Below are 21,683 nucleotides of genomic sequence, written 5' to 3' on the forward strand. Positions count from 1 at the left end.
AACCTTACAGAAGTAGTTTAAAATCTCTTCCAAACAAATTACTTGAAAAAAGCCTTTTAACTTAAAGGAGAAATGTAGATACAGGTCCTAACACTTGTTTTGCTCCTTGGAGTGATAGATTTTCTGAGAGAACTGAGATTTTCTGAGTGATAGTTTTGAGCAAATTTAGCTACTCTAATAATTTAGACATTTTGAAAGGAATATTTTACTTAACTTCCTAATGAGGAAAAATTTTCTGATTACAGAATAACAAAAAATTACATTTGAAAGATTTGATTTAAAATTTCAAGGCCACAATGCCACGCGTTGTAAATAAAAGTGTCTTTGTGTATGTATGTTGTACAACCATTGATTGGCCACACTATTAACTCCCATAGAAATGTTTTAGTGACAGAGTTCTGGGAGGGAGCTACTTAGACTCGGTGGATTTCTAAAAATTGTTTGTTTTTCTACTGTAGTGAAAATATTTACTTTCAAATGTCTAATCATCAGTATATTTCAGAGGCTCATAAAAATGTATGAACGATGACAACAGCAGGAGTGTTTTCATTCCTTTTATTTATGTCTATGAGCCTCTGAATCTGATAACGCCACTCCACAATAAGGGCTTTTCTTCTGATCTGAAAGAGAAGCTCACGTCGGATGTGGAAAGCATGAGCCAGGAATGTAATGAGTTCATGTCTTGAAAAGTGGGGGAGCAGCTTGTTGTGAGAACGAGCCCAGCACTGGAAAGCGTGTCTGACTGGAGATCTCATGGAGAGAACATCACCGCAGGTTTCTTAGCAGATACACCCAAGTTCAAAATCCTTTTGGCCACATGTAAAAGAAGAGCTCAACCTGAATCAGTGTTGATTCTTAGGGCTGAGACAGCACAGTCTTTCCTCAGACTTTGTTACCAATCACATTCACTCAAAACTCTTCACTAAGTAACATTCCTGCTCTTTATCTTGCCTAAGGTTCTTGTAGCCTCAGAAGTATGGAAAGAAAATCTTCATATTTTTTATTTTGCTTTATGGTAAATGTAAAGTATGTCTTCATTTCTTTGTGTGTTATAAAGAATCGAATTAGAAAACTATATAGTGATGTTTACTGAATAACACTCAATAGACGAAAATACTAATTCGATAAATGATTATATAATAAACACTAGATGATTAGTACTATGTTAATGCTTTCATGTATCATCCCTTTGTTTCCCCATAAAAACCCTATGAGGTGAATATTATTATTTCCCATATTTAATAGAGGAGAAAACAAGGTTAGAAATATCGAATAATTTGTAAGGTCATGTAGCTAATAAGTGGCAGACCTGGGACCTGACAGCACAGCCCACACCCTTGACTGCTAAGCTCTACTGTCTCTCACTGTTGACACCTTCTTATGCTTCTTCATGCATGTACAATACACATGTTCTATTCAGACACCCCTACTGCTGGTGCTGTGATCAGTCCATCTTTGCCAGATACATACAAAAGACTTAGCATTCTTCTCCACTTCTACTTTCTACTTGAATAGGAAGAGAGCTGGATTTGACCCCTTTGAAAATATTTCCTCTTCCCCTACATTTTCTCCCTTGAAATGTACGTATTCCCTGATGATACAAAAGCACCTGCATAAATAATCCAGTGTGAGATGGATTAGTACACAGATGGGAGGAGAAATGGAGGCAAAGGAATCAAGTGTTAATAAAGATACATATAGACCAGGGGAAAATGCATTACGAAGCACTGAGAAATAGATAAAGGCAGAGAGGTAGTGAAATAAAAGACAGATAAAGAAAGGGAACAGAATATACCCATTAATATTTTATTCTCATAATACAGGTGAATAATAAAGAGCAAAACTAATTATTTGTTCAAATATGTAATTGATTTAAAAATACAGTTTAATTTGAGATGTGTACAAATAGTATCTTACACTTAGAAACAATGCGTTTAGAGTTTTCTTTTTTTTTAATTTTTTTTTTCAACGTTTATTTATTTTTGGGACAGAGAGAAACAGAGCATGAACGGGGGAGGGGCAGAGAGAGAGGGAGACACAGAATCGGAAACAGGCTCCAGGCTCTGAGCCATCAGCCCAGAGCCTGACACGGGGCTCGAACTCCCGGACCGCGAGATCGTGACCTGGCTGAAGTCGGACGCTTAACCGACTGCGCCACCCAGGCGCCCCTGCATTTAGAGTTTTCAATGGTTACTTGCTTAATTTATTCTATTGAAATTATTTCCTCTCCTTTTTGGTCAAGATTGCTCTAAAGTTACTAATTCACCTAGGATGTGAGCTTTGTGACTGTTGGGGCACTGCCTAGACTGGTGACCACTCATCCCTATGATTCAGTATAGTATCTTGCACTTTATAGATAGTCAATACATTTTTTTTTTGATGACCAAATGAAGTGCCTCCTTTTACCAAATCTAAAGACCTCATCTTAAGGAGTCTAGAGTGGCAGCCAAATGGAGGACATGGACAAGGTGAATAACAAAAAAATGCACAGGTTAAGGGCAGGAGAAGAAGGGAAGGAGCTTTTTGATTAACTAGGTTCACAGTCTAGGTTATGGGAAGCCAGATGATTTGAAATGGACGAGATTAGAACCCGCAGAATGAGGGAGGTGTATGATATTCTCAGGGCAGCTGTGACACAATGAGTACACGCCAGCCCCAAACCCTTGAAAGCCAGCATGGCACAAGGGTTAGCTTTTTAAATAATCTTTTAAATGTATTCTGACGAATGAAATGTAGAAGAATCTGGCTTGTTTTAATTTGTGGTTATAACATCTGGTGAGAGTACGAGTTTTAAATTATTTGTCATTGCAAAGTAGAACTGCACCTGCTAGTCAAGCTCAATAACAACTAATTGAAATAACAGGGTATTTTATTTGGAAAGCCTCTGTGTGTAAGAAGTGGAAATCAACAAAACTTTCTCTTGTCTCTGTTGTCCCTTCTCCCACATTGGCTGCAGGGGTATAGCATACAAAGGGCATAAGCCATCTTTAGTAAGTATCAATGAATATCAGGGTACAAATTATATTTGAGGATATAAATACGTAGTTTCTTGATCATCACTTGGTTTTGTACAGGTTGAAAAGCAGTAGACATACTCTTCCCAATTCTGTCATTCTGTTGGTCTATCCTCAGGGCCCAAAACAGGGCTTGGAACAGAGTAGATGCCCAATTAAAATTTGTTGAAGGTGTGAATGAATGAATCTGCAGCTCTGAGCCTTGGGGCCACTCAACTCTTGCTAACTGACTTCACTGGCACTCCTGATTTGGGTTGAGTTCTTTCTTTTAGTTCCCTGAATCCAAAGGAAAATTAGGTCTTCTCCAGTCTGGCCCTGGGTATTATGGCCAGGGCCATAGAGTCACATTTTCCAAAATGGAAAGTGCCTTATTGTTTTTATGTAAATATATGATTATTATTAAAAAGTTAGACAAACCAAAGGCAAAGGAAAGTAAAAATGACCACCAAGTCCCCAGAGAAAACACTGACTCCAGCTATAGATGAGGAAGCCAAGGTCTAAAGATAAAGGAAGAGGGATTTGCTCAGGCTCTTCTACATCCTTTATCTTCAGATCAAACCATGATTTTAGATGGCCCTTGATTTCTGGTTCTGGCCATCTGTTTCCTGTACACACCCTGAACTTTACCATCAAAGTTGGCTGGACCATAAAACCTGACCTTCCCTTTCCCATAAATGATCAGATTTTACAAAATCCGAAAGAGTGAACACGGACTTACTTAACACGCCCCAGAATAACAGAACTAGAAGGTTCATCTTGAAACGTGAAAAGGTAACAGTCCGAATGTAAGGAGGTCCTTAAATACTCCTTTCAGAAAAAAAAAAAATTGAAAGGAAGAAAGAAAGGGAATTAGATGAAACCTAGTATTCTAAAAGAATTAACAGAGAGAAATGTAAATTTAAAAGAGTAGGATAAATTTGTGTAAATTTATTGTAGAGTATTAAGGGTACCTAACTAAGCTTCACTGAGTACATTCCTTTTATGATTGACTTTAAAGGAAGACATGTTCTTCCACACAAAACAGAAAAGTGGAAGGAATAAACCATGGAGGTGTGTGGAAAGTTCTTAAGCAAAATTCTGGTTCTAAAGAAAGAGTTTATTCACTGTAATTACAGTATGGCTCTAGCCACAGCAATACAGTAGTACTGCTCCCTTCACATTGATTCCCCATCTTCCTGTTCACCTGGAAAGCAAAGACACTGAAGGTACTGATTTAGCCTGATGCTCAATTTCCTGTTCTCTTTCCTGAGTCCTTCTAGCCCCATACTCTGAGCCTGGTCTGTGTTTTCACCTTGCTATACTTTGGTTTCCTAGCATGACATGAGGGACATAAAGGCAGAAGCCATGGCTATTTGTATCTCACCATTGCTTGTCCTGTCCCTAGCACAGACACTGAAATTTGGTTGGTGCTTAATAAATATTTGTCATGTAAAGATATCTCATCAACTTGCAGTTGAATCTGAGGCCATATAACACATCACTAGAAAGAGTAAGAGGTACGTCCTACTGGGCCTAGACGCTGCCTAGAAGGTTGTGATGTCCACTCCACACGGATGCTCTCCCTGGTTCTCCCCATTTCCTTGACATTTTTGTCTCCTCTGATGGTTTCTATTACATTTTTATGATCTTACACTTGCTTTCTTGACCCTATCACAACCATCCACCTTCAGCTTTTGTACTACCACACCGGGTGAGCCCAAACTTAGTCTCTAATAATAATTTCTTTCCCTTTCTGAAAAAAGATAGAACGTTTCTACCTCCAAATGCCTAGAGGGAATCTCCATTTGGATGTGGTTTCTACCTGAAATTAAACAGCGCCCCCCCCCCCCCCACCATGTACACCCAAGAATGGAACAAGTTTCTCCATCTAGAACACTGTGGGAGATTCCCAGCTCCACAGACTTAATTAAATTCTCTGGAATTGCCTTTGAGTTTCTCCCTCTCCTGAAAGGTCTGCTAATTTTCCCTCCATAAAGACTCCCATATTTGGCCCTCATTTCCATATTTGCTGCCCCAATTCAGGGCCTCATTACTATGTGTTCAATACTAACTCTTCCCACACTCTAGTGCACTGTAGATCACTCTCCAACGTATCTCATCACACACAGCACCCCCTGTTAAGTCTCTATTGCCCTGCATGGGAAATGGAAACACCCAAGATGTGTGAGTCCAGCTCATTCCTCGTGAAGCAATCAATAGGTCTCTTATACCAGGATTCTTATTTCCACCTCTCTGCTTTTCCTGGTGTCATTTTCTCACCAAGATGGCTCTCCTTTTACTCTTCATCACTATTATGGCATCCTCCACGGACTACCACTTCCAAGGAACTTTTTCGGACTAGTTTCACCACAGGATGATGACTGCCCTTCCTTGGCACTGATGTTTAGTTCTGGCTATCTATATGGCTACATTGCTGTTCCTTACTTGCTTAGATAATGATAATGGTTAAAAAATAAAAACAACAACGACTACTACCATTTATGGAAGTCTGCTATGTGTCAGGTACCAACTAGGCCATTTATGAAGTTCAATAATCTCCACAACAACCACACAAGTTCTGCAGACATTATGCCTACTTTACAAGTATGGCAACTGTGGCTTAGAGAGAAGTCACTTACTCATGGCCACACAGCTCATTAGTGGCTAAGAGCAGGGACTTGAACCCACACAGCCCAGGTACCATTCATGGTGTCATATTTATGGACATAGACATTCCATGAATGGCAGCCTTCTCTGACCAAGCTGATCCAAAGCAGTAATTTTACCTTCTTCTTTTGGGTTCTCCATACACATACACAGAGCCTAGAGCACCAAATACTTTTGTTATAGGTGTTAAGTTTCCCATTTTCTACTGCAGGATCACTAAGGGATCACCTTACTACCATCTTTTCACCTGTGCATTGGAATTTGTGTGAGGCAACGTCGATTTAATTATAAGAACATTATTTAACACTTTTCTTCCTGTGAATGCCTACTCTGTCTGATGTAAGCCACATTAAACGCCACTGTCCTTCGCTCTAAGGCCTAAAGTTTTACGATATGCATTTATGCCCCATGCTTCCTATGTCATTGCTTTATTTCCCCAACCTGCCCTTGAAGTCACCACGACATACAACATGACAGCTTCCAACTAGACTCAGAATATCCACAGTAACAAACTCCATTAACTATTAACCTCTAATACATGGATTACTGGACTTGGCTACTTTTCTAATCAGAATAAAAATTGGTCACAAGATCCATCTAGGACTTATTGCCTTTGTATTTTTTAAATTTTTTAAAAGTTTATTTATTTTTGAGACACAGAGAGACAGAGCATGAATGGGGGGAGGGTCAGAGAGAGGGAGACACAGAATCTGAAGCAGGCTCCAGGCTCCGAGCTGTCAGCACAGAGCCTGACGCAGGGCTCGAACTCACGAACCGTGAAATCATGACCTGGGCCGAAGTCAGATGCTTAACTGACTGAGCCACCCAGGCGCCTTTGTATTTTTAGACCCAAGGCTCCCATTTCCTTGTTGGTTTCAACTGTCAGCATTTGTCATTTTTCCTGTCCTTTCAACATTATACTGCTTTTTAAACTTTTATCCACACATTGCTTTTGTCACTTAAAAATTCCACTATGAAAGGCTCTGATTTAATGCGACTGTTTGATTCCTCTAGAATCTTTTTTCCTTGATGTTGGTGTTCTTTTTTTATGCATAATTTAGAGTCATAACAGGAAAATTTTCCATCACAACTTTTGCAAAAGGTTTAGTGTACAATATATTTGGCCCTTCAGGGGGATGATCTTTGAAGCCTGAAACCAGCACTGTTAATAACAGAATACAAATAGTGTTCAACCTAGGACCTTACCTTTCTGCTTCAAGCCGCATCTCTTCCCGCTTTTGCCTCCTGAGTTCTCTGCGACGTTCAAAATCATCCATGGTGTGGCTTCAGGTCTAGGGAGACCGGAGAATCTGGACCTAACAGAGAGGAGGTAGATCGAGATCATAGATGAATCAAAGTATCATTTCCCATGAAGCACTTTAGCCTTTGGTCCCCCACCATTTTTTCATACTCTCCTTTCTTCTTCTTTTTTTTTTTTTTAATTTTTTTTCAACGTTTTTTATTTATTTTTGGGACAGAGAGAGACAGAGCATGAACGGGGGAGGGGCAGAGAGAGAGGGAGACACAGAATCGGAAACAGCCTCCAGGCTCCGAGCCATCAGCCCAGAGTCTGACGCGGGGCTCGAACTCACGGACCGCGAGATCGTGACCTGGCTGAAGTTGGACGCTTAACCGACTGCACCACCCAGGCGCCCCCTTTCTTCTTTACTCTTAAGAAAAACACCTTAAGGCTGGCAAGGTAGGCAGTGACCAATTTCTGACTCCCAAGCTGAGCCTTTCATGCACTAAACAAATTCAGTCTCATTCATGAAACCATTAGAAACAAATAAATAAGATCCCAGGATTACAGTTAAAAAATGAAAATAAAAACCTCAGGAGACAGAGGGATTTTGAAGATTTGAAATATTGGTGGGATCACTTCACAGCTACCAAATGATTTTGTTCTTTGTAACTTGCTGAGCCACAGATGAAAGTTACGAAAAAGTGAACAAAGAGAGAGGAAAAGAGAAAAAGAGTGAAAAAAAAGAAAAGTGGCTCAAAAAGGAATATGCAGGAATGAAAGAAAAGTAAGAGAGATAAAAGAAATAAAATAATATAAGCATCAAGGCATAATCTGCATAATCTGAAAGAATATTAATATAAGAATGATAAAAAAAAACACAGCAATAATACCATGAATAAGCAGAAGTCGGCAGCATTTTTAAAAGCAGTTACATATGATCAAGCCGTTTTCAGAGCTCCAAAGTCCCGGCTCTTTGTAACCCAACCATTTCATCCTTTCCTACCTCCTCCGTGATGCTTTTGATCCCAGAAAGATCTTCCCTTTCCAGCTCTTCAACTGCGAAGCCTACTTCCCTTGCACTTCTGTGCCATGAAGCCAAGTATTCCAGAATTCCCCTGCAGCCCCCAAACCCAAAATGACTACCAGAAAAGGGGAAGCGGGCTCTTTTTGTCCTTGCTTTGTTTACAGAGCTGTCAGTGGTTAGTTAAACTCGGCCTGGAATCTGGCATTTAAGGCCTGCTTGAAGATTGTTTCCTGTGTGGAGCGGGAGGCCTCCACTTCCTCTGCAATCCTAGACTCTCCGCTGCACTCAGATCACAAAAAATATTTTCCAGCCCTTTCTGTGCTTATGAGACAAGAAGTTTGCCCTGTGCAGGAAAATCAGGAGCTGTGCAAAGCCTAAAGCCATCACCGAATGGCATCTCTGTTTGTGGGGGCAAAAAGCAAAACTTAGATTTTGAAGCCAAGTTCAGAAACCTTCTCAAATAAATTGTCAGATTCTTTTATTTTCGAGCATTTTCCCCTTAAAAAAAACACACAAAAACAAAAATAAAGTCTCTGCCAACAAAAATAAAACTATACAATGTTTGCATTTTCTCCCTTTCTTATCCCTTAGGGTATTACTTATACTGCATATAAATCTTTTAGAAACTCTAATTTTGGTATTTATTGGGAGTTTTAAAATTTTAAGGTGTTTTTCTATCTTACTCTTACCAAAAGTACTTTGTAAGTACTTTGCTAGTTATGAAGAAAAGAATCAGTTTTCCTTTACTATTTCATCAACCACAAGTTTCTCTACATTTTCTGGCTTGATCTCTCCATAGTTATCAGAATGAAAAAAAAAGTGATTTGAACACCCCCTGAGAGGTCATCTGGGGGTCTTTCACCTGGGGGTGGGCTCCCGTTCTGAGGACAGCCCCGTGGCCAGTGGGACCAAACTTTGGTTACCCGGATGCTAGGTGCAGTGAGAGAGTAAACTCTTCTCGTCCCTCTCTTCAATACAGGCTTTTGTTGTGTATGAACCACTTTGCAAATAACTACAGCAACAGCAAACAGAAATGGGAGAGGGGGGTCTGTCTCTAAGTAAACAATTTCACTTTCCTTAATTTATCCAAGTAGCTTGAAAGGCATCCTCTAAAGCCTGAGCTCCTCCCTCATCCAAGCTAAGTTGTAATGCTGGCTGCTTTTCAGTAACGACGGGCTGAGTTTCTCAGCCTATACCTCTGGTGGAGGTGCTAATAAGCAGTGATGTAAATATCCCCAGGCAGGCTGGAGAGGCACATGGTGGGCAGAGCCTGAAAGGTCTTGGAACAAACACTCACAGGCAAGTGGAACGGACTGAGAGCATGCGGTCGCTTTGGCTGACCATCCTCACTGGCTCTCTCCCCACGCAAATTCTTTTTCTGCTACCCATTCTCTCCACCTACTCCTCACCTTTTATTACTTACTTGGGCCCTTTTTTTCTTTCCCAACCACAGAAAAAGTCCATCTATCCCCTTATTTACTCATCTGGATCCTGGGGAGTATGCATCTGGGGCACTAGACGTGGGGGAGGGGGTTGCTCTATGATGCATCTACACAGACAAGTGCCTTTCCGGGTTGTGTTTTGTGGACATGTGGAGAGTGTATCTGAGGGAGAGGAGAACGCACATCTGTGTATGGTGTGGTATGACTCTCTCTTGGGGGTGTGTGAGGCTGTGCGGGGGAAGGAAGGTGTGTATGTTTCTGGAAATGGTCCGCAGGTGGTCTCCCACCAGGATGGGGCTGGAGGTCCTCCTCAGTCGTCACACTCTTGTACCACAGTGCTCCTCTGAACTTCTCTGCCCCTGTCCTATTAAGGGGAGCCATGTCTGGGTGGAACTGTAAGGGGTGTTTCCCCGTTTTTGGGAGCAGCAGCTTCCATCTTCCCAGCTCCTAATCTCTCATTTCCTCCCCTTCCCCCAGCCCATGCTGAATCCCTTCCAGCAACATCGGTTAGGAAACAAACTCTCAACCAATGTAGTGACGAAATGTCAAGGCAAAGAGATTCTAGAAACCACGGAGCTCTAGAGGGTCCCAAATGGAGGTTAGCCTGAAAAAGAAATGTAGGCTAAGGGAGGTATGTACCTGTGAATGTGACAGATGGATTTTTGAAATCTTTATGAAAAATCTAAACTTTGGAACTGCGCAGGGGTGGGGGGAGGAGGTCATGGTCATGCTATTGAAAGAACTTTGACATGACTTCTGCATAAAGGGGGAAAGCACTTTACAAAGGCAGATGAATCATTACTGACTGACACATCTGTCTTTTCAATATGGACTCCCCAATACAAGATTTTCTTAAAATGGGGCGCATCTATGCTGGTGTAATTAAGTAGTAAGTCGGCGTTACAGATTCCTAATCGGTTAGCATGTAGCCCTTCCTTTTGGTAATGACACCACGAAATCCAGTTAAGGGCAGGAGATATGAGCATTATGAACGGATAGCTTCTAATCCACCCTCAGTTATTAGAGAGAGAAGCCACAGAGAAAGCTAAGTCCTACCTACCTTAAAATCAGCACAGACTGAATAGTGAATGGGTGTGGGGAAAGTCCTTGGCATCTTCTGGTAATGCTGCTACTGGTCTTGGAATGCACCAAGAACAAAATCTATTGTGTCAGGGACACTGGATAAGTTAATGCAGCTTCCAAAAGTAACTAACACTTATTGAACGTGTACTGTGTGTTGGGTTATTTTTCTCTTACTGTTTCTGTTTGAAATTCATGGGTGTTATTTCTCAGAGTAGTTTCAAGTTTAAAGACTAAAAGGAACAGAAAGGACAGAGCTCCTAGATACTCCCTTCCCTCCACCCCTGCCCAGTTTCTTCTATGTTTGCACTGAATCGTGTACTCACGCTGCAGAAACTGTATTGAAGACCTAACCCCTCAGAACGTGACCTTATTCAGAAATAGCGCCTTTGTATATGTAGTCAAGACGAGGCTATTAAAGAGGGCCCTATTCTAAGATGGCTGGTGTTCCTATACAAAGGGAAAATCTGGACACAGGAACAGACACACACAAGGAGCAGATAATGTGGAGACACAAGGAGAATGCCATGAGAAGGTGGAGGGCAAGGAGTACCTGAGGCTACCAGAGCTGGGAGAGACAGACCAAACAGATCCCTCTTTAAGTGTCCTCAGAGAAAGCCCTCCTGACACCTCCATTTTGGACTTCTAGCTTCCAGAACTGTGAGACAATGTTTCTGTTGTTCTAAGTCCCTCAGGTTGTGGTACTTTGTTATGGCAGCCCTAGAAAACTAATATAGCCTAATTAACATCACGCGGTCGCGGGGCACATTTGTTACAACTGATGAACCAATACATTATTAGCTACGGTCCATAGATTACATTAGGTTTCACACTCGGTGTTATGCACGCTGAGCTTTGCCAGGTGCATGATATCATGTAGTAACCATTATAGTAGCAGAATAGTTTCCCTGCCCTGAACAACCCCTATTCTCCATCTTTTCACACTTCCCTCACTCCCACCTCTACCCCAACCCTTGGCAACCACTGATCCTTTTACTGTTTTTACAATAGCTTTGCCTCTTCCAGAATGTCATACAGTTGAAACCATACAGTATGTAGCCTTTTTACACTGGTGTCTTTCACTTAGCAACGGGCATTTAAGTTTCCTCCTTGTCTTTTTGTGGCTTGATAGCTCTGCTGGGCTATTTAAAAATATGTTAAATTATTTTATCTACACAATAAACCTGTGAAGTAGCTATTAAAATCCCCATTTTACAGAATTTCAAAGTGCCTGCTCTTAAGCACTATAATATTCTTGGACTAATCCACTATTTATCTCTAGGAATTGTTTTCCCTTTCAGGAAATAAGCAAGAGTGCCCCAGGAAAGTTCTGAGAAGACTATTGTCAAGATCTCTGGTTGAATTCATTGGATCAAATTAAACTGAGATAAGAAGTGATCTTAAAAGTTACCCATGCTGGGGTGCCTGGATAGATGGCTCAGTCATTTGAGCATCCGACTTCGGCTCAGGTCATGTTCTCACAGTTTGTGGGTTTGAGCCCCACGTTGGGCTCTATGCTGACAGCTCAGAGCCTGGAGCCTGCTTCAGATTCTGGGTCTCCCTCGCTCTCTGCCCCTCCCCCACTCACATTCTGTCTCTCTCTCTCTCTCTCTCTCAAAAATAAATAAGCATTAAAAAAAAAAAAAAGTTACCCATACCTCTTCAATTGTATGTTCATTTGGCTTAAATGATAGAATTGTCATGTCTCAAAGATACCAATTAAATTAAACCCTGCAAATAGTAATTAAGCCTTTATTAATTTATTGTTACTTCTTTGTAAGATTCATATACCAGGATGCTCAGATTCTGGACAGCATCACTGCATACTTCTGTGATGTTAGCATTTCTTTCTTGCGTTGCACCTTCCTTATTACATAACCTTCCTCTTCTGACCACTATACCCTCATTCTCAACATAACACTTTCTCTTTTATTTCAAGGAACCCTAGTGTTTCAACACTCATAAACAATTATTAGGCAGATTCTTTCTCATTAGTCATCATTATTTACCCACTATAAATATCATGGTGAAATGAATTCAGTGAAGCCCCACAAAAACAAAAACAAAAAACAAGAAACACATTTACACTATCAAGACGCAATATACATTTACTGAGCATTTACTGTGGTGTTCTATATACACACTAGGGATACAACAATGAACAAGACTGAAAAGGTCCCTGTCCTCCTGGAACTTGTATTTTAGACTTCCTTGCTTCTTTAAATTTTTTTTTTTTCAACGTTTATTTATTTTTGGGACAGAGAGAGACAGAGCATGAACGGGGGAGGGGCAGAGAGAGAGGGAGACACAGAATCGGAAACAGCCTCCAGGCTCCGAGCCATCAGCCCAGAGCCTGACGCAGGGCTCGAACTCACGGACCGCGAGATCGTGACCTGGCTGAAGTCGGACGCTTAACCGACTGCGCCACCCAGGCGCCCCAGACTTCCTTGTTTCTTTAAACTTCTACCAGGTGTATCATACCCATTTTCAACTTTGAATCACAACTATCATCTGTTTTCTGTCTTTTGTTCTCAAGATTCAGGGCTTTGTGGGAGAAAGTCAGGAGCCATGTGTTGTCTGTGAGGGTTTGTGTTAATTTCAGCTGGGTGACTACTGTGGCTCAGTAATACTTCTCTTCATCCTACATGTACTGGGGTGATTTCTGGGTGTAATATATTCCAGCAGATTCCTCACCTCTGCTCTTCAAATTATCTTCACTAACCTCAATGCTTCCATTGCCCTTCTCTACAAACCCTTGGCAAACAGTGATCTGGACTCAGGAACCTGGACTAATCCTTTCTGTGAAGTGAGGTGCTTGGACTAGATGATGTCCAAGGTTTAATCCTACTCTATATAATACTATGGTTCCATACCTGCTCTCCAATCCAGCAAAGACGGATATATCAAACATGATATGTCCATGATTCCTCCTTTCTAGGTCTAAATGATATCTAGTCTTCTAATTCTCTTCTAGTCTTGTAATTTAGAAAGCATTAACCTTCCTTTCAAGCACATCATCTCATGACATCCTCGATAAAAATATTGTATTGCTTCTCAAACATGTCGTTGAATTTTCTCCTTCTGCACTTTTAATTCATACATCACATCCATCTGGAATGAGTTCCTCTATCCTTTTCATTGTCCATATTCTATTCAGTCATGAATTCTGGAGTCTTCAGTTCAGACTGGATCCTTCAGTCATGAAGTCTGACTCTATTGAGTCAGACTCAAATTTCACTTCTTCATGATGGTTTTCTTGAGGACTCTAGCTTGGAAGTGATATCTCCCTCCTTGAACATCTATCATTCATTTTGGGAATTAATGTACTGCCTGGCCACAGCTCAATTGTTCTAACTAGTATTTAAATTTTTTTAGTGTTTATTTATTTTTGAGAGAGAGAGAGTGGGGAAGGGACATGGAGTGGGGGGAGGGTGCAGAGGATCTGAAGTAGGCTCTGCACTGTCAGCAGGCAGCCCAACCTGAGGCTTGAACTCACGAACCACGAGATCACGATCTGAGCTGAAGTCGGACGCTAAACCGACTGAACCAACCAGGTGCCCCTGTTCTAACTAGTATTTAAATATTTTATTGATATTTTATTTTCTATATATTTTCATTCTTAAGGCCAATAATGAAAAGATAACCACTGTACAAAAAACTCTCTTTCCTATTGGGCATGGTAGGCACTCAGGAATTGTAGCTGATTTGAACCATTGGATTTTTATTCTAGATTTTACCATTCTGAGTATGTAAAATGTAACTCAAGCTGATTCATCTCTGTATTTTATTGACTGATCAGTGTTTACAAAGTGAATTAAAGACTTTTGTAATAGACTATATATGAATCTCAAAAGTTATATAAACCCACATTTGCAGTAGTTACACAGTAAATCTGGCAGTGTTTTCTTTCTGACTGTAGAAAATGAACTTTTGTCCTTTTTAAAAAAGTTCAATTTATCAACCTGCTTTGCTCTTTTCTGAACAGAATGGTTCATTTGGGACTCAAAAACCAAATAAACACATGGATTGTAACATACAGTTTGGACTTAACTTTAGCTCAACCTTCACCATCTTGTTCCAAAAATCTGTGCTACTTAAGAAAGAAAAAAAAAAAAAAAACACACATGCAATCACCAAGGCACATTTGTCAAGATCAGCAATACAGAAATAAGAATGAATGGGATCAACCTGAGGAGCTCTGCCCTCTCAAGCTGTTTCTTTTCTCTGATCAGTGGAATCCAGAACACAAAGCTGTACTATGAGCAGGCTAACAGGTTATGACCTGTTTTTTCTCTTCATTCCTGCTCCATCTTTTATCATTACGTTCCCTCTATTTGTATTTCTCCATTTGCAAAACCCTGACAGGCTTCACATAACTAAAATCAATGTCTTTTGTGAAAGAGAGTGGCCTCTTTTCACCTTAGCAGGAATGGGCAGCTTGGGCATTTCAGACTCACCAAGTGCTGGTGTTTATATACACTGACTCTTAACGCTTGGGAAGACAACACATTTAGGGATTCTAGGTTGCATCTTAAAGTGTTATCACAAATACTGCCACTTTATTTGGAGCACTTGAGATTGTTCAAACCCTGTGGCAATCATTGTTTGATTCTTAGGTAAGAAAAGTAGGTTCATCTCCATATAAAGAAAGAAGACTGAGATGTATAGAACTTTGGCACTAGCTCCTGAATAGCAGCCAATCAGTGGAAAACCAGCACTGGTGTTTAGAATAATCTCTACACCATTCTGAGAAGTCTGAGAAAAGTGAGAAGAAGAGAAAATTTGAAACCCAATTACTTCTGTGCCCTTTTTCCTTACTTAGGGTTTAAAATACTTTTCCTTGGCAAACTCAAGGAGAATTACACTGAAAGACACAGGCTAATACCAAATCAGAACAGGTATGTGGCCACTTCTGCTCTTGGTCCCTAGAGAGAAGTAAAAGGCATAGGTGTGAATGCTATGGCAAAGATGGAAATTCTCCACCAAACTGTGTCTGTGTGAGAACAAAAATTGCGTAGCTTTGCTGAAAGGAATGTATAAATGTGATAACCTAAGCTAATTCTGATGTATAAGGGTGGGGTCCTTGCCCCAACAGAACTCTCCAGCAATAGGTAGGGCTGCTGAGAAAGCGTGAACCCCTATTACTGAAAACAGTCCGGTAGAGGTGAAATGGCCATCTATTTAGGGCTGTAGGAAAAGATAGTCTTTAAGATTCTAAAGCTATGCTGTCCAATACAGTAGCCACTAGTCACATGAGGCAATTTAAATGTAAATTAATTAAAATTAAATAAAATTCAGGGGCACCTGGGTGGCTCAGTTGGTTAAGAGTCTGGCTCTTGGGGCGCCTGGGTGGCTCAGTCGGTTAAGCGTCCGACTTCGGCTCAGGTCATGATCTCGTGGTTTGTGAGTTCGAGCCCCGCGTCAGGCTCTGTGCTGACAGCTCAGAACCTGGAGCCTGTTTCGGATTCTGTGTCTCCCTCTCTCTCTCTGACCCTCTCCCGTTCATGCTCTGTCTCTCTCTGTCTCAAAAATAAATAAACGTTAAAAAAAAAATTAAGAAAAAAAAAAGTCTGGCTCTTAACTTAGGCTCAGGTCACGATCTCACAGGTTCATGCCTGGAGCCTGCTTGGGATTCTCTCTCCCTCTCTCTCTGCCCCTCCCCCCCTTGAATAAATAAACTTAAAAAAATAAATAAAATAAACGTAAGAATTTCTGTGATTGTTAAAAAAATTAAAGAAAATTAGGAATTCCATTTCTCAGTTCCACTAGCCCTGTTTCCAGTGTTCTGTGGCTGCATGTGTCCAGTGGCTACCATATAAGACAATGCAGAGAGCATCTTCACCACCACAGAAAGTTCTATTGGAGAGCCCCGCTTACAGTGTGTCAGACACGATCTCGGACTTGAGAGATCTTATAATTTCATAGAGAAGATGGAATGGTATGCGGGGTGTGGCACAGGTCAGCTTTTGGAAGCCTGGATGTATTCTTTTAATCCTCTTAGAATAACCTCTCTGTTCTCCTGCAGAAGGCCTTTGGATCAGACAATCTCACTGTGACTAAGTACTTGCTATTGAGTAAGTTAAATGCTCAGCACAGGCAAAAGAAGCTGAGACACCATCTGAAGACAGATCACACCTCAAATTGCATAACAAGGACCATGAGTGGTTTATTTGGAACAGAAGATCAGAGGTCATGGGTCTTCACCAATGGTAAACATGGTACAGAGATCATCATATTTTACACAACAGTAGTTTTACTTATGCATGACCCTTTGGACTTTCTGGTCTACTCAGCTATAAAAATATTGGCAACCCATGAGTCTGCTCTTTGTGATTGGTTTTCCAACTAACATTTCCAATTTAGTGATCAAAACCCAGATCCAGAGCCTTAGCCAGCTATCTTTGTTGATACAAGGTATTAGCAAGGTGAGAGAGTTTAGATGGCAGGATATAAATCCAGTTACACTGCTGGATACAATTCAAAGGTATGTGCTTTGCCAGTGGTAATAGTCTTGTGCATGAAAGACATGCTAGTGTTAATGGAGACTAATTATTCCCTAGTGAATTTTTCAAGTTTTATTCATCATGATCCTCAAATGCATTTATTGTGTTCTAGAATTATGTGGCAAGTTAGAGGCTATCTTCTAAGAGTTTATAATCTAAGATGAAAAGCTTTGAAACCAAACCAAGGGACATTATCCATTATACCCCTCGGACACTATAGATGCACAACTTAAACATAGAAATCTACACAGAAGTTAAATAATAAATTGAAAAGAGCTCAGACTGCTTCCTCTTTTCTTTCATCATTTAGATGGCACTTCACCCTAGTTGTTAGTTTGGAGATTTCTGGACTTTTCTTCAAGTAAGAAATGACTCACAGTATAGGCTTAAGACTAGCATAAGACTATAGGGTCTCTGAACCGCTAATGTGTTTGTATGGACACCCATATTATATTTCTATTGGAGCATTTAGTCTGTAGCTTACATTTTAATTGCTAAGTACGTATCTGTCCTTCCTGAAGATTGTAACCTCCTTGAGGTTATTACTCATTTTTGTGATCCTCCAAAGTAGTATTTGAGGGGTCCCTCAAATAGTCTCTTAACTATTTTTTTTAATAGTCCGCAAGGCTGACTACTTGTTGAATTGGAATGGCTTCTAGGGCATTTCTTTCACTAGACTTAGTTGGTAAACAGAGGAACTTGGCTAAGACATTATCAAAAGGCCATGTCTCCAGCTGAGCTTTTAGTACTACCTTGAGGGTGGTAGTGGTTCACTATGGAGCTCTATTTTATATTGTGATTTGTAGCTATGGTTGTTTTCCTCCAGTGGAAAAGAACCTTGTCTTAGAAGATGGGTATTAGGCATTTGTAACTGAGGGAATAGTTCTGGGATGTTCAAAGAGAAGGAGGGACAAAGAAGACATATGATGAATACGAAAAGAAGAGAATAAGGGTTGGGCTGAAACACTCCAAATTGCCAAGGCCTTTGGAGGTTCCGTGCCACTCCTCCATCATAATTAGAAAATACTGACATTCAGAGCTGATTTAAATGCTTCCATCAGTCTAAAAAAAAGTGTTGCCTGGTTTTGCTCTCTAACCATGCTCAGTAATTAGAAACATAAGGCACTGTACTGGATGCTTGCTTGAGAACCCACCCCCCCAAGCCTGGTGTCATTACCCATTGGCTATCGGACTTTTATCTTTTCTCACCATCTCTCAGGAGCCTCAGCCCAGGTCACAGGAAGAGCGTGCGGTTGCCACGGGCATTCCTGAGAAAACCTGGAGACCTCCGGCGCCACCTCAAACTCTAAAGCACGCGAAGAAACTCATTTTGCCAGCCTACTTCCTAGCTGGAGCTCTATAAATCTATACTGCATTGGGAAGGCAGTAGTTCAGGTATGGGAAGACAGGTTTTCAAACCAAAAGAGTCATAGGGAGGATCTTTGTGACAACCAGCTTGAAAGGACATCCTCGTTTGTTTCTGAGAACAAGAAAGCTGCTCTGACAGCTGATCCTACAGTTCCTCACGCTCTTGCTCAAAAACCTGTATTTTGCAGAATGTAGGAGCAGAACACCATCTAAGAAGCAAAAGCAGCAGCAGCAGCAGCTTTTTACCTTGGACAAAATCCACAAGGAAAACAGAAAAATGCTTGTAATCAAGGACTTCAACTCAACAGGCACCTAGCTTGTCAAATGAAAACATGTGGCGGCCACCTGCTAAGCATCTTAAAGAAAAAAAGATACCTTCTTGTTTTTCTACCTGATCTAGTCTCTTTGGAGCATATTTGCATTTCCCGGTTTTTCACACTCAAACAGTGCTGTCCACACTCTGTATAAAGATGACTAAGCAATTTTGTATTAAGTAACCAAAGCAAGTCCTGCCAATTTTAGAATAATTAAGTTTCTGCCGTCTAATATAAACAGTTCCAAGAACTGCATGCAGCCTACCAAAAGTATATATTACAAGTAGTCAACACTGTGGCCAGCTGGCAGGCAGATCAACCTATTAAAGTAGAATTGTTCAGAATTCAGAGTATTATTTTTCTTTTCTCCCATTATTTTTTCTGCATCCAACTTTGTTTCTTTGGGATTGTTTTCAAGTATACAAAGCAAGAAACTGTTGCGGAATTGCACCTCCTGTAAACGAATGAGCTTTTCTCTTGAGATCCTTTGGAGCACACAAATCATTCCCATTTCAACCCCTGTCTACACAGGCAGCCAAAGCAAAATGGAGCAAGTGAATCTACTTTGTTCCCACTCAAGCTGAAGTGTTCATTTTGCTTGACCATAAGAAAAGTCTACAGTGACCACTAGACAAATGAATGTGCACATTAAGTCCTATGCCCACTGGGCACTGAAAATATCTTTCTGACCACTGATCCTTGCACTGCCTTTGCCAGGTAGCTTGGTGGGCCACAATTTATTGCTAATAAAACTAAAGTCATGGATTCAATACCACCAGGAAGGAGTTAACTGTTTAAGATTAAAAAAACCTTAAACTATTGCCATGTGCTATGACATTAATCTTGGCCAGCTATAATGGCAGATGTGGCTTGACAAGTTTAAGTTGAGAAAATAGAGATGGTTAGACTAAACCCACTCCACCATGACCCTCAATAGAGTGTAGGGTCAAATGAGTGTGAGTGTAGCATCATACAAAAAGGTCTCTGAATATTCAATTGCATTATAAGCCCTGTTGTCTTCTTCACTGTGAATAAATTCACACATAATCAAGAGCGGTTAAGGCGCTACAATCATCACTACAATGAAAACTTCAGTAAAAACGTTCAACAAATATTGTGAAGTAATATTCACATACTGACCACTTTGCTTGGTATGGCATGTAAGCTGTCAATGCAACTATTCTGCCCTCTCTGGGCTTATAATCTGAGAGTGGAGACAGGCAATAAATAAAGAAAATACAAATTGGGATAAGGGTTAGAAAGGAAAAACACTGTTCCAAGAGAGAACTACAGAAGTGACCTAATGCTTTTCTTTGGGCTAGAATAGGATATAGGCAGTAACAGCTTTTTCAAACAGGAATGATATTAATACACATAGAGACATGCATTCATAAAGAGAACATGAGTTTATAAGACCAGAGTTTATATTCATTAAACAAATACATACATATATATATATATACGTATATATATATATATATATATATATATATATATATATATATACACATCTGTTTTGTTCCAGACACTCACTCTTCCAGTTGCTGATAAATCAAACTTTTTTCTACTTGTCTCTCTTAAAGAAGTGGGTGAGGAGTAAAGTAGGTAGTCAGGTTTGAGGGATGGTGAATTATTCTTACGCCTTCTTTCACACCTCAGGTCCTGTGTAAGTAATAGAAAACTAAGGACACATCAGCTGCTGTCTACCACAATTTATACAGACAAACAGAATCCACTTAAGATATTAACTTCACATGGCTAAAGTAGGAGGCATGAATGAGGGCATCTTTCTGGAAACCATCCAGCTCAGTGAACTTCTGACAAGAAAAGCATGTTTCCCACCCACTATTAAGCCAAAATTTGTTGACTGAAATGAAGCTGGTCCACTTTGTTTTTTCAAACTTTGGTTCATGATTCCAAGAAACGAACAGTCCATAATAAATTTACCCCAGTGGCAGAACATCTCACAACCAGCTTTTCCCCTTTGAATCCCCCCAAACAGACCTTTTATTTGTTGACATACAGCCCCTGGACATTCATGAAAACAGGATGTTCTATTGCTGCTTTTTAAGTTAAATGGATTTAAGTCAGGGTCTCAGCCGAATTTCAAAAACAGATGTTACACAGCAGAAAGGCTAAACTGACCCCAGCAATGAGAGGCTATTTCACTTGAACTTGGAATATTCTTTGTTAGGAGAAGCAATCAAAGATGCCTTCAATTGGAAACAGGAGCAACCCAAGGTGTACTACTGTCTCCAATCAGTGATGGCCTGTGGGTCTGGGAAGCTGTTGGGCCTGTAGGACTACTGGTTTGGGGAATAAGCAGCTGAGGGCTAATGACGGGGAGGCGTAAATGCCTTGGTTTTGGAGGGGGTTAGTGAGGAACAATGATCTTCCTCCCACACGACACCATCCTGAGTCTCTGTACCTTTCAGGGGCCCTGCATGAAGTGGCTTCACTGAATCCATCAAATGGTTGCTGACAAGTAAACACAACTCACAGCTGGGCCACAGGCCTGAGTTCTGCAAAAATGTAGCCCTTGTTTCTGCCTCTGGGCCTTTGTCTCTGCTTCCTCTCTCTCATTACCTGTAGTGCCTTCCACTTCTACAAATCCATGTATTTTTCTAGAGTCTAGCTCAGTCCTATCTTTATTCCAGAAACATCTTTGCATTCCACTTTTGCAATATTGTTGGTACTGTTCTTTTTGGTGATCAATCCTATATGGCTTTGTTGTTCAGATTTCTTATAACTCTCTTTCTCTTGAGCAAGTCTAAAGCTGCTCAATGTTGGGTCTACATCTCCTTTGAAATCTGCTCACAGTTCTGGGTAGCTTGCTATGCCTTTGTAGATGCAAGGGAGTATTTGCTGAATTAAGTTTATTGAAAGACTTCTGGCCTGAAAATCCAAGCTCCAAATAATGCCACAGGCTACGGCCATAAGTGATGTTTGCCTGATGTTCCTGTTTTATAGAACTGTACTTTCTGGCTTCCTTGTGGTCAGATGAGGCTAAGTGACTAGTTTTGGCCATTGAGTTGTGAGCACAAGTGTC

General features: G+C 40.6%; 1 protein-coding gene across 9 annotated transcripts in view; it reads right to left on the reverse strand.

The window, feature by feature from the left end:
• The window catches only part of CALD1 (caldesmon 1), a 190,335-nt gene that overhangs the window by 96,103 nt on the left and 72,549 nt on the right, over positions 1–21,683 (reverse strand). For 8 of the 9 annotated variants that reach the window (XM_086689637.1, XM_086689630.1, XM_086689623.1 and 5 more), the window contains one exon: positions 6,867–6,976. Coding sequence is in view for 8 of the 9 variants with exons in the window: in XM_086689630.1 (XP_086545756.1) it covers positions 6,867–6,937 (71 nt within the window). In the remaining variant the exon portion in view is untranslated. Of the gene's footprint in view, positions 1–6,866; positions 6,977–7,906; positions 8,065–21,683 lie in introns of those variants that run through there. The other variant, XM_086689620.1, reaches the window with a different exon arrangement.

The sequence above is a fragment of the Puma concolor genome, chromosome A2 (assembly GCF_028749965.1).
Source record: "Puma concolor isolate L17-30 chromosome A2, mPumCon1.1.hap2, whole genome shotgun sequence".
Taxonomy (NCBI): domain Eukaryota; kingdom Metazoa; phylum Chordata; class Mammalia; order Carnivora; family Felidae; genus Puma; species Puma concolor.